This window comes from Porites lutea, chromosome 14, assembly GCF_958299795.1.
Source record: "Porites lutea chromosome 14, jaPorLute2.1, whole genome shotgun sequence".
Classification (NCBI taxonomy): Eukaryota; Metazoa; Cnidaria; class Anthozoa; order Scleractinia; family Poritidae; genus Porites; species Porites lutea.
The window spans coordinates 15,600,434-15,615,364 of record NC_133214.1 but is presented as its reverse complement, the minus strand read 5'-3'; the positions used below and the strand labels follow the sequence as shown (position 1 = coordinate 15,615,364).

Here is a 14,931-nt window from a genome sequence, read left to right as displayed (position 1 = left end):
TCGGGCTATATGTACTATACTTGATATTAAGAGAATCATGGCGATGGTGGTGATGGTAAGATGTTTATGAAAATGGAGATGTAATTGAAGTTGGTTGGTTGGTTGGTCATCTGATAAAGATGATCATGATCATGATGACGATGTTAATGATGATGACGATGATGAAGGTGTTGACTGTAAAGTTCTAACGTGTGACGTCATAAAGAATTAAATTTGTGAAATTATGGGATTTTTCCAAGATATTCTGAAAGAAGAACATCCAAGAGGTCTAAGAACCAAAAACCAGCATTGTGTATGTAGCAAATTGTCTCTGAGATATTAGCCCAGTTTTACTCTGATGACTCCATACAAATTCTTCAAAATTTGACTTGGGTGCAAACGGGGAATATCATTTATTTTAGGTACGGAAAAACGGGCAACAAAAAAACGTGCAACTTGTCTTGCAACATTGCTGCAGAACAAGTAAAATAGCGATGTTGCGCGTTTTACCACCCACATCGAACCTGTCTTGCAACAAATCAGGTTGTTAACAGGTTTGAACGAGAATGATGGCGATGAGCGAGGAGAAACGTCTGCCTTTCGCAGGCTAGCTTTGTTTTGTATTTAGAATATTACCAAGCAACTTTTCTTAGTCCATTTGCTCAAAGGGAAAGACAAAAGTAACTTCATTTTTTGACCAAAATCTTGTATAAATAAGTTTCGAATCGACTTTGCGAAAAATTGTCTGAATGTGTATGTCAATATTTCATGGATGTTGCCTTTCCCATGATGAGATGCACTTCACCCAACGAAACATTGGTTAAACACATCCCTCATCTTCCTCTCGGAATCCCCCTGAACTAAAGAATAATGGGCCAAATAACTGTCACTTTCAAAACAAGGCCATTCTTGTGAAAATGAGTTTTATTTCCGTGAGAATAAAAATTCATTTTCATATCAATGCCTTCTCACTTACCCATGCAATTGCTTTGAAACGGAGGCTTTAAACAACTCGGAAATAGCCTATATATTATCCTAAGTCTCCTAATGAAATTGTGCATTTCACCGATGGATATATATCGATTGAAATCCCTAATAGTACCAATCGTAGAATTGGTACCAATGGATCGTAAGAATCCACCTTTACCAATCTGAATCATTGGTGCTAGTCAACACACTTGTTAGCTCCGATCAAACCAAGAAATCTATCGGTGTGTGTTAGCCAGCGTTGCAAGCGTCGAAAGGGGTGGGGCACTTTTCTCCCTTCCCCCTCTCTCTACCCGTTTGGGAACATGCAACGCAGGCTAGTGTGTGGGGGGTATTGTCATAATCACTACTGAAAACAAAATCACCACTTGGATGACTACTTTTTAATGTTTACCTACACATAATGTCGTTTATAGATTAACAAAAACCACAGGAGAGTCGAATAAGTGTTAGAACGAGTGTTTCTTTCCATAAAAGCGGATTACTAAAACAAAGAGAACTCAAACGTAAGAAAAGTCATCATAGCAGACATAGCATTCGTAGCAAGCGTTTCCGCACAAATTCCTCAAGAAAGTTGGGACGAGAGTAAGAGGGAAAGATTTCCTCTTTTCCCCTGCCCTCCCCTCCCTTCTTCCTCTTCCTACTTGCTCCGCTTCAACTTTCGCGTAAAAACTCGAATGCAAGCACTTGCTGAGCAGGTTACAGTAAACAAAGAAAATCATTAGGACCTATGATCGGTCAGGTGTAAAAACTTACTACCGTTTTTACACCAATAAAGAGCAAACCTGACATGACGTAATAAGAGAAGCGGCTTGACAGACGCTCATTTTCCCGCGCTTTAAATATCATCAATTGCATCTTACTTCCTTGAGTTTTGATTGGTTCATTACGTCATATACATCTGATTTGATAGGCTGGTTCTAACAGAGATACATTATAAAAAAGCTAAACATCAGAAAAAAACCAACGTCGAGAACTTAAAGCACAAATAAAATGTACGGTAGAGTAACCTTATTCCATATATTACTGACAACCTTCGCTTATTGAAAATCTGCATAAAAAATAAACCATCCACCGTGAAAGTGTCACCGTTGGTTCATCATGAAAATAGCTGCACTACGTACACAACGAACATATACACGCATTTGCGATTCAAAGGATAAAATTGTTCTTAGAGTGTTTTAAAGCAAAGATGTGTATCAAGTACTGTACAGTCTTGAGAACGGGCACGTTAAGTCGTTCCACCACCTTCGTTTTTCCTTACCATTACTCGCGCGTAACTCTGGCCAATCAGAACTCGTGCATGTAAGAAGGACCAATCAGTATCCAAGGCGACATAAAACTGGTACTAAGCGTAAAATTCCAAAAATAAGCCCCGGGGCTTATATTTTTCAAAGGCCTTTTTTGAGGGGCTTCTTTTTTAAGGGGCTTATATTCCGAGGGGCTTATCTACGGAGGGAAATTTGAGTTTCAAAATCGATTGGGCTAGCCTTATAGTTGGAAGTAAATTTACCGTTGTTGCTCTGTTTTACTTTGTATTTGAGGGCAATTTTCCAAGTACAAGCCCCCGGGGGGCTTATAATTGGAGGAGCGATTTAACGGAGAGTTTTTTGCGTTACCGGTTTGGGGGTCTTATATTTGGAGGGGCTTATATGTGGAGGGGCTTATATGTGGAGGGGCTTATTTTCGGAATTTTACGGTATGAGTGACTTTCATTTCCCTTCTGACTGGTCGAGAACGTGACGCGAGTTTTCTAAGCCAGTCAGAAAGCACAGTAGTCGAAATCGAAACCAACTGTGAAAATTATTTTCACGTGTTTGCAAGTGAGGTAAAAAAGAAACTCTTATAATAATGCACAAACAAGAATTTAAGAATTCCAAGATCTAACTTTCTGCTGGAGTTTGAAGGCACAGTATTAACAGCAGCATTGTTCATTTGAAAACTCTTTTAGCGACTGTATTGTTTGCGCTTTAGAAAAAAGTAACAACTACCTTCCCTCAGTTCTCTTTCGATTCTCAAGGCTCTTAGGAATGTAAAATAGCTAAAACGCAGCTGGAACAAATGATAAAAGAACAAAAAATTCTTTTAACTTAATTAGCAAAGTTGTCCAGATTTTGCTCAATTGGCAGACAACGTTCCTGTTTTAGCCCGCATTCTGTGGAGTGTTCATTTCTTTGACCTCGACCTGAGTTGGTCACCTGATTCCCTCCCTTTTCCAGCATGCATCTGGGCAAGCTGTTCTCTGTTCTTCCATTGGGGGATGCAGAAAATTCCATTCACGTCCTTTCCTATATAAAAAAAATTGACAAAATTAAGAACAAAAGTAATGGGCCTTGATTCCATAATTCCCTTGATAATATGTACATTAGGTATGACACGTTGTTATTATTTTAGTGTTCTTTAGTCTTGCAAAGTGGGAAAACAAAAACATTGCAATTGAGAGATTAGGCGAACCTAAGGTGAAGCTCCTGTCAAATACTAACAATTAAGTTGAAAATTGAAACTATTGCAATAGTCTGCGAGCGAGCTGCGAAGCCGTGATGGGCGGAGGAAAAGGCGCTTTCTCCATCCCTCGCACGCGTGTCTTCTTTCGCGTGCGGTGCTCGCGTGACTTCTCGCGACTCCCCAAAAGGAGAGCTTGCTCGCAGGCTACTCCTGCAAAGACGTTTACACACCAACAACAATATAAAAACTTGAGCCTCCGATGCAATGGAAATAATCAACTGGACAGCGGAAAAATTCAAAAATACACAGCCTCAATGAGCAGTGGACCTAAGCATGTCATAGCATTCGGCAGCTAGAAAACTGATGATGTCATAAGTGGCATAATGGAAGGGGATCTACATGGGCAGTTACAGGTGGTAAACCTAGTGACAAATTGACTTTTGAGGCACAAGCACGATGAATTGACTTCTAGTAATAAATTCAAACTTAACATATGAAAGGCTGTACGAACATCTATTCACTGGTAGTGACACTTAATGAACCAATAAAATATTTATATTTTTTACATGTGCTAAGAATTTCCTGGCGACCGGCCAATGGCCATAAGCCTGAAAGCTCCGGGAGCGAAACTTATCCTTTCTTCGTTGGAGGCTTAGAGAACTTGTGGCGTACCACACTTTCGTACCCAGGGCCCTCAGGCTCTCTGGTCACTGGATAGCGGCCAGGAACTATATATTCAATCAACACCCACCTGCGGTGGTTTGATGGGTATCGCTGCCGTTGGCCGCCGTCTTGTATGTGGTTGTTGCGATGATTCAGCCTGCGACTGTTGGGGTTGCTGTTGTTGTTGTATCAGTGCGGCTGGCGGCGGATAAAATGTACCTCCCCCTTGCATGGGCATACCATACATCTAGGCACAAAAATACGTCACTGTTAGTACAATGCGATTTTTAACTAAGTGAAGAGAGCAATTTTGTAACTGCTTTGGTTTTGCATTGCTACGCTTGTGATTAGCTGAAACACGTCGCGTCGCTCTCTCCACCAATCAGAAGATCATATGACCTGCTTACGCGTGTTTTCCCGCGCTTAGCAGCGGCTACGTAACGGTTACACCTGATTGGTCCATTTGAATTCCAAGTGTACTGTGATTCGCTAGGGTCATTACTTAGGGTTAATTTTTAGGACATTGACATAAAAACAACTGTAGCCTACTACGGAACCAAGGGTACTCAAAAACGAATTAAACCTCGAATTTCATTTTGCATGACACTTTAAAAAAAGACCACTACGGATAAGGTACAACTAAGTTTCATTTAAATGGTATGACGATAAGAATTCATCCAGACTCAAATGTTACAAGGCTCCTAAATTTCACAAAGAACATGAAAGAAATAGACTACTGTTTGAAACAAAATTCTGCTTGCATGGCTAGTGCTACAATGTTACCAAACCAGGTAAAAGATTTGCTCCACATGATACAGTTTACCTATGATACTACTCAAAAATATACTACACATAAAGCAGAAGATAAATTGTTGATGTAACTCACCTGTTGACCCAAGAAAGGATTCATCCCCACATTCATCATTGGAAATCTGAAAGGAAAAGCACAACCAATAACTTGAATGATATGAGTAGAGAGAAGAACACACAAAACATTCTGAGCTCCAGCTGGGAATTTGACCCACGACCTTCCAGACACTAGTCAGATGCTCTAACCACTGAGCTAATGAGAACTCTAGTGATTCGCAGGTCATTTGTGGGTTGACATAACCACTGCATTGCGCAGTCACATTATCTCAAATGAACACACGTAGCACAACCACAATAGTTCAACTACGATAAAATTACACAGTTTGAATTTTCATGAGGAAAATACAAAGAAATTCACGTTTAATGAGTGTCTTTAAATGTCATAATCATAGCTTAGTTTCAGCTCTAATTTCCTGGAATGGTCCAAGACCTAAAAATTTTGAACGAGTTAAGAGACCTACAAGGAAGCTTAGCAAGTTCTTGTTTTATCGCGTTTTTGGGCCACCTGCCTGCGCGTTGTGATTTCAAGGGGCTAGTTGGGTCACGGCACGCATATAATTTATTATGTTTGCTCACATGTAAGCACATGTGATTTTATTAAAAGATCTAAGCTTAGAGTGTAGTGTTTGGCTGTGCATAGCATCAGGGACGGACCATTTTGACGGGGGCCAGGAGGGGAGGGTTGGAAAATTGTCACATGCAAATATTATTTTTTATACGCGGGTGCTGCTGCAAACAATTTTTTCATTGAGTTTCCATCTTCCTGCAAACACTTTTTTCTTGCATACAATTTATTTCAGTGTTAACAGCCTCTGCAAACAATTTATGTCAACATTTTCCAACCCCCTCCCCCCGATCAAAAAAAAATGGTCCGTCCCTTATCATCTTAGTTCTGTTCTCTATAGACCGTTACGTTGAAAGAAAGGTACTAAATGCACAAGCGAGGGGACTACACCTAGTTGTTAGCAATTGACTCACTGTGAATTATTGTACATCATCGGCTGGCCTGCAAAGGACTGGACCCCAGTGTAATTGGGAACATAACCAGCTGATGTCACCATGTTGGGCTGGGGGACTGGGCCTAGCTGAGCAGCTTGTATACCTAAAGAAAAAAAATAATAATTTAACCAGTAGCTTTTGGGTCTCTCACTTCTCCCCAAACTCATTTGTTGGTGACGAAGTTTAAGAAACTTTCACTTGGTTACAGTAGTGTCTCACTGACATACGTCAGCATTATTATTACATGGCTGAAATGACGAGTGAGCAAGATGAAGCGAATATTGTGTTGTGATTGGCTACCTGAGCAGGCAAGATGGACCCATTGTACCCAGTAATGGATCCAGACCTTCAGATAAGGAGGGGGGCGGTTATCCATACTCTGTGATAAGGGGGGGGGGGTCTCATTAAAATTTTTTGGGTCCTTTGGGCCTCATTTTGGTCTAAAAATAAGGTGGGGGGCGGGTCCCCTGGGCCCCTCCCCTGGATCCACCACTGGCACCTGCTCAGCATTACCTGAATTGGTCCACAAAAAAGTTACCTTTTTGATCGTATAATACATCCCATATTGGCAAGCTTGTCTGGCAAGATAACTTGATATTGGCCTTGTTCTTATTTGTGTTTTAATAATAATATATTTAAAACTTAATTATTAATCAATTATTGCCCTTCTATTTACTTCATCTCAGTCCATAAATATGCAAGAAAGAACTTGGCCAGAATCCGGCCACCTTAACTTCACTCGGGTTGTTTTCCAAATTACATGGGCAAACCTGTCAGTTCTCGGTTTGGGCGAATGGTAAGCAAAATTCAGGACTGATAAATTTCATCCTGGAATCCTGTCTACCATTTGTACAGATCAGTTCCATTTATCTGAAAATGGCCATGAAGGCCTGAAAATGGTATCAAATATGCTTTGAGGAGAAAGAACATAAATTTCCGTTCGGTGCATTACATCTGGAAAAAAAAAGGACTACCTTTTCACACATTCCATTGCTCCTGGAAATTTTCCCATGGAACGACCTAAAAAGTAGTGTTCTATTTACTTTCTAACTGCATTTTCCAGAAACTTTAAATTTGTAAATGGTAACCAACCTTGGTTAATAACACATAACACTGTACAAACCTTGTTGAGCCTGCATTTGTAAATGTGCTGCTAAAACTTGCTGTTGTTGAGGGTTCAAAGCAGGTTGTGGAACTCTGGGGGCAGCCACACTCTCAGGGGCGACACTCTGTTGAGCTGCCACAGCTGCTGCTGCTGCTGCTAGTTGTTGTTGCATCATGGTCTCATGCTGAAGAGCTCCCATTGGTTGCGGACTGGGGTTAGCCATTGGCATCCCGGCAGCCATTTCAGGCCGGTCTCCTATAAGATTATACAGAGGTCAGTTTTGGCCTTATCACAGGCAATGAAATTAAATTCCCCATGAAAGTTGTTTGGTAACTTTTAGCCTCCCATGCAGATGCTCTTAGGGTTATGTCACACAATCTGTGTCAGAGGATACTAATGGCACAACCATGTACAGAACTAGTTGAGACATTGAAAAATTTCTATTACAGTCAAACCCTGCATATTGGACACCCACTTAACCCTTTAAGCCCCAATATCCACATACAAATTCTCCAAGCTGTTCTCTATACATTTCCTTAAAGAATGAGTTGAGAGAATTTGATTAAAGATCAAAGTATTTTTTCTTAGGTGATCATTTTTTTAATTCTCATAATCTCACCTAATGACAATGTATGGATATCGTTAGGAGAAACTTGATGTTGGTCACTATTGGGACTTGAAGGGTTAATACAGACACCTCATTATGATGAACAGTTTGCTTTGTCCCTCGGGAAAGAAAGCCCCTACATTTTCTCTAAATTCAACCCACTTAATATGGACACCTCATTAATATGGACACTTTCTGTGGCCCCCTCAGTGTCAGTATTAATAGGTTTTGACTGCATTTCCTGTCGCATGACTAAAATGAAAAATGGTCATTTCCCCCAATCTTATCTTTTCATGTTGCTTTGCGTCACACATGAATTTAAGACCATAACAACATTGAGTGGAAGAGGGAAAAGTTGTTCTCATATGAAGACAACATGGTATCAAGTATTGTGCCAAAAGGATGTCTGTATTGGAAAATTCCCCAAAGCATGCTCAATTGTGTGTTTTCACGTGACATCATGGCAGAAAATTTGTGTCCCAAACCAGTCCTGTGGGAGTTGAACTCCTTTCTTATGTAAACCTTTCTTTTGTTCCAATAAATTTGCATAGATGCTGGCCATGTGAGTGAAAACACAGAATGCAAATTTAGAGTCTCCCTTTCTACTTGTTAGAAACAAAAATAACTGTTTTGAAGTGATTCTCCTCTGGGGTCCATATTCAAAGGTCTTGGAAATAATATTACCAGGTCCAGAAAGTTGTTTTGTACGTAATGCAATACAACTTTCAGTTAGCAAAACAAAATAACTTTGATAGGGACTGAGAAGCTGCACTAAAATTCTTTGGATTTTGGCGTTAGAAAGAGACTTGTGCCTGTAAAGTGATGGTACTTTCAAGAAACAGGCCATGGGATCAGGTTCCTTGTGGGTCCTTACCAGGTGTAACAGCCATGTCCTGTCTCAGCATGACATCTGGTTGTTCCTGCAGAACATGGACACCGACAGGCTGTGCCGGAGGGGTCCCTGCTGGAACATACAAACCTTGATAGGCTGTGAAGAAGAAAATGGAAACAACAAGTGTTAATTATCAGTCTTTGCCTTTAAAGTGCAAGATAAAAATACGAAACCTGGCTTATCCTAAGGGCAAAGTTTTGATTCAGTTTACAAGCCTGAAGGTCACAGTAGTCTGAGCTTTGCTAAAGATAAGGGAGTTTTAAAAGATGTCATAACAATCCCTCATTTACTTATTTAGTTTTTTTTTTTCAAAATAAAATAATTTTGTTGTTTCATCTCTACAAAGTGCAAAATTTCTGATAACAGTCAAACCTTCATGTGCGACAACCTCCCAGTAAGTGACCACTTATCAAAAACACCAAAATTTCCCACTCAAAACTTAATAGTTGGAACGTACATCCTGTAAACAACCACCTCTTGTAAGGAACTGCGACAATGTTTCAGGGCTAACGGTTTAGTAACTTTCCATTGTTTTTAACTTCTTGCAAGCAACAACTTGACACTTTGTCTGATCTCTATGTCAGCTGTATTTACTATGCTACATAGAGTATAAGAATAACTTTTAGCGACAACATGGTACTAGACATATTACAACTTGGAAATTGTATGCAATAAATTATCTTCCATGAAGTAGATGTGTCTGGGCCTCCTCTTGTAAAAAACCCCCAACTCTTGTTAATGACCACCTCCCATAAGTGACTACTAAGTCTTCCAAGTTTGAGTAGTCGTTAAAGGGAGTTAAAACTGTATAAAGAAGAAACTCACCTAGTTGCTCAAAATAAGCTTGATCAGGGTAGACGGCCCCCATTTGTGACATCATTGCTTGTTGCATGGAAACCGGCATCTGTTGTGTCGTGCGCTGCTGTCGTTGTGAAGAATAACGTTTGGGTTTAGTTGTAGGCACACTTTGCAATGGCCCTGGACTTGGTACACCTGGCATACCAGCTTCCTTTTTGGGGGAAACTTGTTTTGATTTTTTACTTTCTGGCTTTTTAGAAGACTTTTTCTGCTTTTCAGCTGAAAGACAGTGAAGTAACTTTTTGTGAGTGAAAAAGTAAAGGAATGAATAAACACACAAACATGAATCTTTTTTACCTTCAGCAATAATTATTAATCTTATAGAAATATAACTAAAATCATTCAAATTTGACATAACAGGTTTCAGAATTATCTATGCAGCCTATGTCATAACCACAAACAGGCATTATTAATTATGGGCCATTTTAAAAACGATTTAACAAGCTTGCTTCTTCTGCATAGTTAAATGTTATAAGCACTCAATTGGAAATTGGAAATACACTGAAAAAATAAAAATGTCTTGAGAAAAGTAAGAAGTACTTGCCTGTAGTTTCTGTTTCTCTAGTATTATTTTCTTGTTGTTAACGTTTCCCACATTGTTTATCATAAAAACACACCCAGAACGTTTTCTATAATTTCATTAATATCATTTGAAAGGGAGCAAACTATGATCGATTTTTCCTCCTGCAAATATCTAACTATTGTAACTGTTCATTTGTAGGATGCCTAAAATGCGTGCAATCCAATGTAAATGGTTTTGGCTTCATTAACAAATCATAAGCTTAAAAAGAAGACCTTGAGACTAAGAGTATGATTGTTTTTTTTTTTTAAAAAATTCAACTAACCAGCCTGCACAGATTCTCCAACAGATGTCTCTTCTTCAATTACCTATAATAGAAAAAATAACGCAGCATACACTGTAGCATGACCATAAATACTGTGGTAGCATACATACATGTATTAAATTATGAACTGGTAAATGGAAGATAAAATTGTAACTGATAAAATGTTTTTTATCAGCTAGTCAGTTATGAGTCAGGGACTAAATTCCATGGTGTAACCAGTTTTAAGAATTAACGAAATCACTTCAGAGGTACTTTTGTGAGGTATTATTTTGATGCATGAGTTTTTAAATACATTTAATTAATTTTTAAGTTTTGATTGAACTTCTTACTCCAAAAGTGAAAGGGTGATGCAAGCAAGTAAAGCAAAGGAGTAGGATGGCTAGTAGCCTGCAAGACAGGGGCTTGGACAGAAGTAATGGCCGCAAGAAAGAACAGGATGTGTGAGAGACAAGACAAGACTAAACATTTAATTATCTTAATAATATTGCTTACAATTTCCTAACACATGGTTGGCCAAAAATTATGATAGTCGTGGCATGCAAAATTAATGCTATTACAAACAGATATCACCTGATAATAATTATATTATGTAAAAGGCAAAGAGGAAAGAAAAGAAAGAATATTTACAAAAATGTCAAGAGCTAGAAAGACAAATCTGTTTACTGCCAGTTGTGAAGAAGCTAAGGTTTAGGATTTCGCGATTTTATTTCTTGTGTTATCATGGTTGCATCAAGGTAATCATCTTTGTCTTTTAATAATTATTTCAAAGAGCACACTGATTAATAATTATTAATTTTGTTTAAATGATTGTTTTTGACATAATGTCTCTCATTCTACCTGGTATCTAATTCCATAATTTAGTGCCAAAAATAGGGACGGCTTGTCTTAGTTTTTCAATATTAAATTACGAGGCACATGAGAAGAGAGGCACTCGTGGGCTAATCGAGCAGGCGCTCCCTCTCCCCTTGTGTGTCTCTGTGCATATCCTGTTCTTTCTTGCATATTACTGTCAAGCATCTGCTATGCAGGCTAGATGATTATCATGTCCTGAGACATAATGTGAGCTCTGGTGGCTAACATTTGCCTATGGGCAATCACAAACCCTTAGGTTTTACACCAAATGTAATGTATAATGTTGGGCACACTTGATTTCAAAAGCTCAGGGCTTAATGGTTCCCTACATTAATTTCCTCTTAGAGCACAGCCTTGAGAGGTAGATGATGGAGAGATGGTTGTACAGACAATTAAACACATTAATGGGGTGTTAGGTATGGCTGAATGGATGGATGGGAAGGGATGGATAGGACAGATGATGGATGGACAGACGGAAGGACCGACGGACAGACAAATGGGTGGAGACATACATGTATGGATGGAGAAATAACTGAATGGCTTAGAAAGAAACTAATGTAAAGTTTCACCTCCTCTGCCATATGATATTCTTCTGTTTCCTCTTGCTGCTCCTCCTGCTGTGCCAAGTCTTCATTCTGCTCATCTTCACTGTATTCTTCTTCTTCTACTACTTCTCCATCAGCCTCTTCAGCATCTACAAAGAATATTGGAAATTATTATACACTGTACTCACTATCTGCCTTCTCATTGGCTAAGAGCCTATTGATAATTTTTGATATAAGTGCAACCTAAAGATTAACCTTCAGCTCAGCTGATAACACTTACTGGTACCTCGACTTTGATAATTCGGGATATCACAAAAACTTCATCCAGTAATTGTTTATAATAAACAAGACAGCAACAGCAATAATCAACAAAATAAATAACAGCTTCAGCACCACATAAAGTTGCTGAGGTAAAGCTTAAAATTTTTGTTTACGCATAATGAAATAGTCATCTGATTGAATGGTCACAGTTTTGGAATACAGTTGAACCTCCATTAAGTGGCCACATTCTGTCAAACAGCCACCTCCATCAAGTGACCAGAGCCACCTTTTGCGCCTCCCAACAAGAGTTCTTCTATTGTTGTCACCTTTATGGAGTGGTCATCAAGTACTTTATAGGGGAAAATGCAGCCCCCCAACTTATGAGCTCCACCCCAAGTTATAAGCGCCACTGGATATAAGCTCTTCGCAAGCTTGTATTGAAATAAATTTGATTTGTTATGATGTTTTGAAAAGGATTTTGTACATTATGCTTTTGTTTCCCCACTAAAATGCTCCACCTGAATGCTTCTTTTTCCCCAGTAAAAATGCTCAGTCAGCCCCAAAAAAGACACTAAAATGTTCCGATAATGCTTCATGTCATACAGAGGCTTTTCTATTATCATAATGTTTTAAGAGGGTGCTATCCCTACTGAAATGGTAAACAAAGTATAAAAACAAAGAACAAGTTAATCAAGATTATAACATTTTAAACAGCAAAAATTAACTTTTCCCCAGTCTCTGCACTTAAAATTTCAAGTTTTTTCTAGTTTGTTTCCTTTTCTTCTGAAAAGAAATTTTTCCTGGGAACAATAATAACCCTTGTTTTTATTTTCTCTGAAAAAATCCGGGAATGCAACCATAATGTACAAATGCTTAGTTTTGAAGCTTAAAAAAACAATGAATGAAGAACATACTATTTTGCTCTGCACTGCTATAACAGAAACTTGTTTCAATTTTCTATTCCAGTTACAAGCTACCTGGGATATAAGCCCCACAATAAATTTATAAGCCCTGGGACTTATAAGCAACAGTTTACAGTACGTCATAATAATTTAGTCAAAAGAAAAGAAATGCTAATGGAAACATTCCACTCACCCTCAAAGTGCCCCTCTTCGTCCTGTTTCTTCTTCTCCTGTGCTTCCCTTTTCCGAGCTTCTTCTCGCTCCCGAGTAAAATCTGCGGCATTCTTCCTTGGCTTCTTGAGCTCCTGAACCTGGCCTCTGCCCCTTCCCCTCCCCCTGAGTTTACTATAACTGTGGGTTGTACTGCTGGGTGAAGATTTTGTTTGAATCTCATTTGAAGGGGAAGGGTCCTCACCTCTGCCCTGATTGTCGTCCTTTTGGCCTCTTCTTGCTCTTAAATCCCTTGTGTCATTTCTTTACAAGAATAACAATAATCATCAGTCATCCATGCTAAGCAAAGGTCTAGCTACTTAAAGTGTGAAAAGATTACCTTCATCTCCTAGTTATATTAAGACCCTGAGTATTGGACTGGCGCTGGGAATCGAACAGCTCCACAGTCAAGTGAGCACTCTACCAACTAAACTACAGTAATTCCGTCACAGTTAAAATAAAATTATAGGAACATAAAATTATTGCAAGTGGACTAAATTTTACCATCCTTTGTGAGTGTGGATTCCTTATTCAAGAGCATCAACATGCAAATTTGCCACACTGTTCCCTGGGTACTTCTTGTGATACATTCTGAAAGCCATGCAACACATGCGCAACACCTCCATCTTGTTTTATGCCAAAACGGTCAGAATGCAATCCAGGAACAGGTGATTTTATAGGCCAAGCTTAATACAGTGCCTCAGACTTGTGATTCAGTCCATTTTTGCACACATAACACCGAGGCAAGAAGTTTTAGTACATGTAGGCCCCCCAAAATGAAAAAAATTGATTGGGTCTGTTTTCACAGTGAAATAAGCACTATTATTCTTGGGCTTGTCCTTGCCTCTTTTAAGTGAAAGCCTGGCTTACATGTGAAAGGATTTCAGAACTTTTACACTCAGGGTACACTATACTTGCTTGACTGTCTAGTCGAAAACCATGCTGTGTTTTACTTAAAGTGACTTTTGTGGGCATGTAAGCACGTATGCTAGGGAGAATAGTATTATAACAGGGAAGTCACTAAGAGCTGGAGACCGGGGATTACCCCAGCTACCATATCCATAACCCCGGCTACTCTCAGAGGAAGCAAAAAGAAAATAGAACCAAAAAAACTTTCTAGCTGTTCAATAGGACAATAATGCACGGTGACGTCATTTTACTACAACTACCAGAATCCTTGAGTTTGTTGTTCTCTTGTGCAAATTATTGTTCTTTAATCCTCAGCGGGATTGACAACTTTAAATAACAAAGCAAAACCAAATGAATTCTGGTAATTGTGGTCAAATATCATCATCATGCAATTATCCTATTCCCTGCCTTCTAATTGCATATAGTCAGCTACTTGAAATCTTGATGACAGTCCTCTTATTTTTAAAAAAGAAATTTAAATACTGTTTAAATAATAATTTAAATACTGGGTTATAAGAGTTCCACATACTGTTAACTCCTTAATAACAATGGTTCTATTTGTTTATAATGAACATACCTTTCATTCCCAGGACTGCCAAATCCTCCAGTACCTCTCCTGTTCTGGTCTCCTCTCTCTTCTTTACCCTGTCTTCTGTCTTGCCAGTCGCTTCTCTTTCCCTCACCAAATCGTCTACTTGGATCACTGCTATATCTTTCATCATTTCTTTCCTCATTATTTCTATCCCTTGACCTCCTATCCTCTCCTCTTCCATAATCATTTCTCCTGTCGTTATCTTCCCTTCTTCTGGCACGCTCATGCCTTCTCCCGTCATTAGTCCTGTTTCTGTCGTAACCTTGCTTTCTATCATCTTCATATTCTTTTCCCCTATTATCATACCCCCTTCTATTTCTACGATTTCTTTCATTTCGTTCTTGCACTTCCTCATCACCCTCTTCTACTTCATCACCCCAATTTCTCCCCTGATATTGCCTTCTCCCACG

At 39.0% G+C, this 14,931-nt stretch overlaps 1 protein-coding gene across 1 annotated transcript in view; it reads right to left on the bottom strand.

Annotated features, from left to right (window-relative positions):
* Window positions 1-1,345: 1,345 nt before the first annotated feature.
* Window positions 1,346-14,931, bottom strand: part of LOC140924172 (uncharacterized) — a 21,042-nt gene continuing 7,456 nt past the window's right edge. The window contains exons 7-17 of the mRNA XM_073374199.1: window positions 14,507-14,931; window positions 13,004-13,284; window positions 11,672-11,796; window positions 10,251-10,293; window positions 9,373-9,624; window positions 8,530-8,643; window positions 7,067-7,303; window positions 5,923-6,046; window positions 4,961-5,006; window positions 4,163-4,321; window positions 1,346-3,254 (exon numbers count right to left, since the gene is read on the bottom strand). The exon at window positions 14,507-14,931 is cut by the window's right edge and continues 327 nt beyond it. Of these exons, the coding sequence (XP_073230300.1) occupies window positions 3,243-3,254; window positions 4,163-4,321; window positions 4,961-5,006; window positions 5,923-6,046; window positions 7,067-7,303; window positions 8,530-8,643; window positions 9,373-9,624; window positions 10,251-10,293; window positions 11,672-11,796; window positions 13,004-13,284; window positions 14,507-14,931 (1,818 nt within the window). The 3' untranslated portion in view covers window positions 1,346-3,242. The remainder of the gene's footprint in view (window positions 3,255-4,162; window positions 4,322-4,960; window positions 5,007-5,922; window positions 6,047-7,066; window positions 7,304-8,529; window positions 8,644-9,372; window positions 9,625-10,250; window positions 10,294-11,671; window positions 11,797-13,003; window positions 13,285-14,506) is intronic.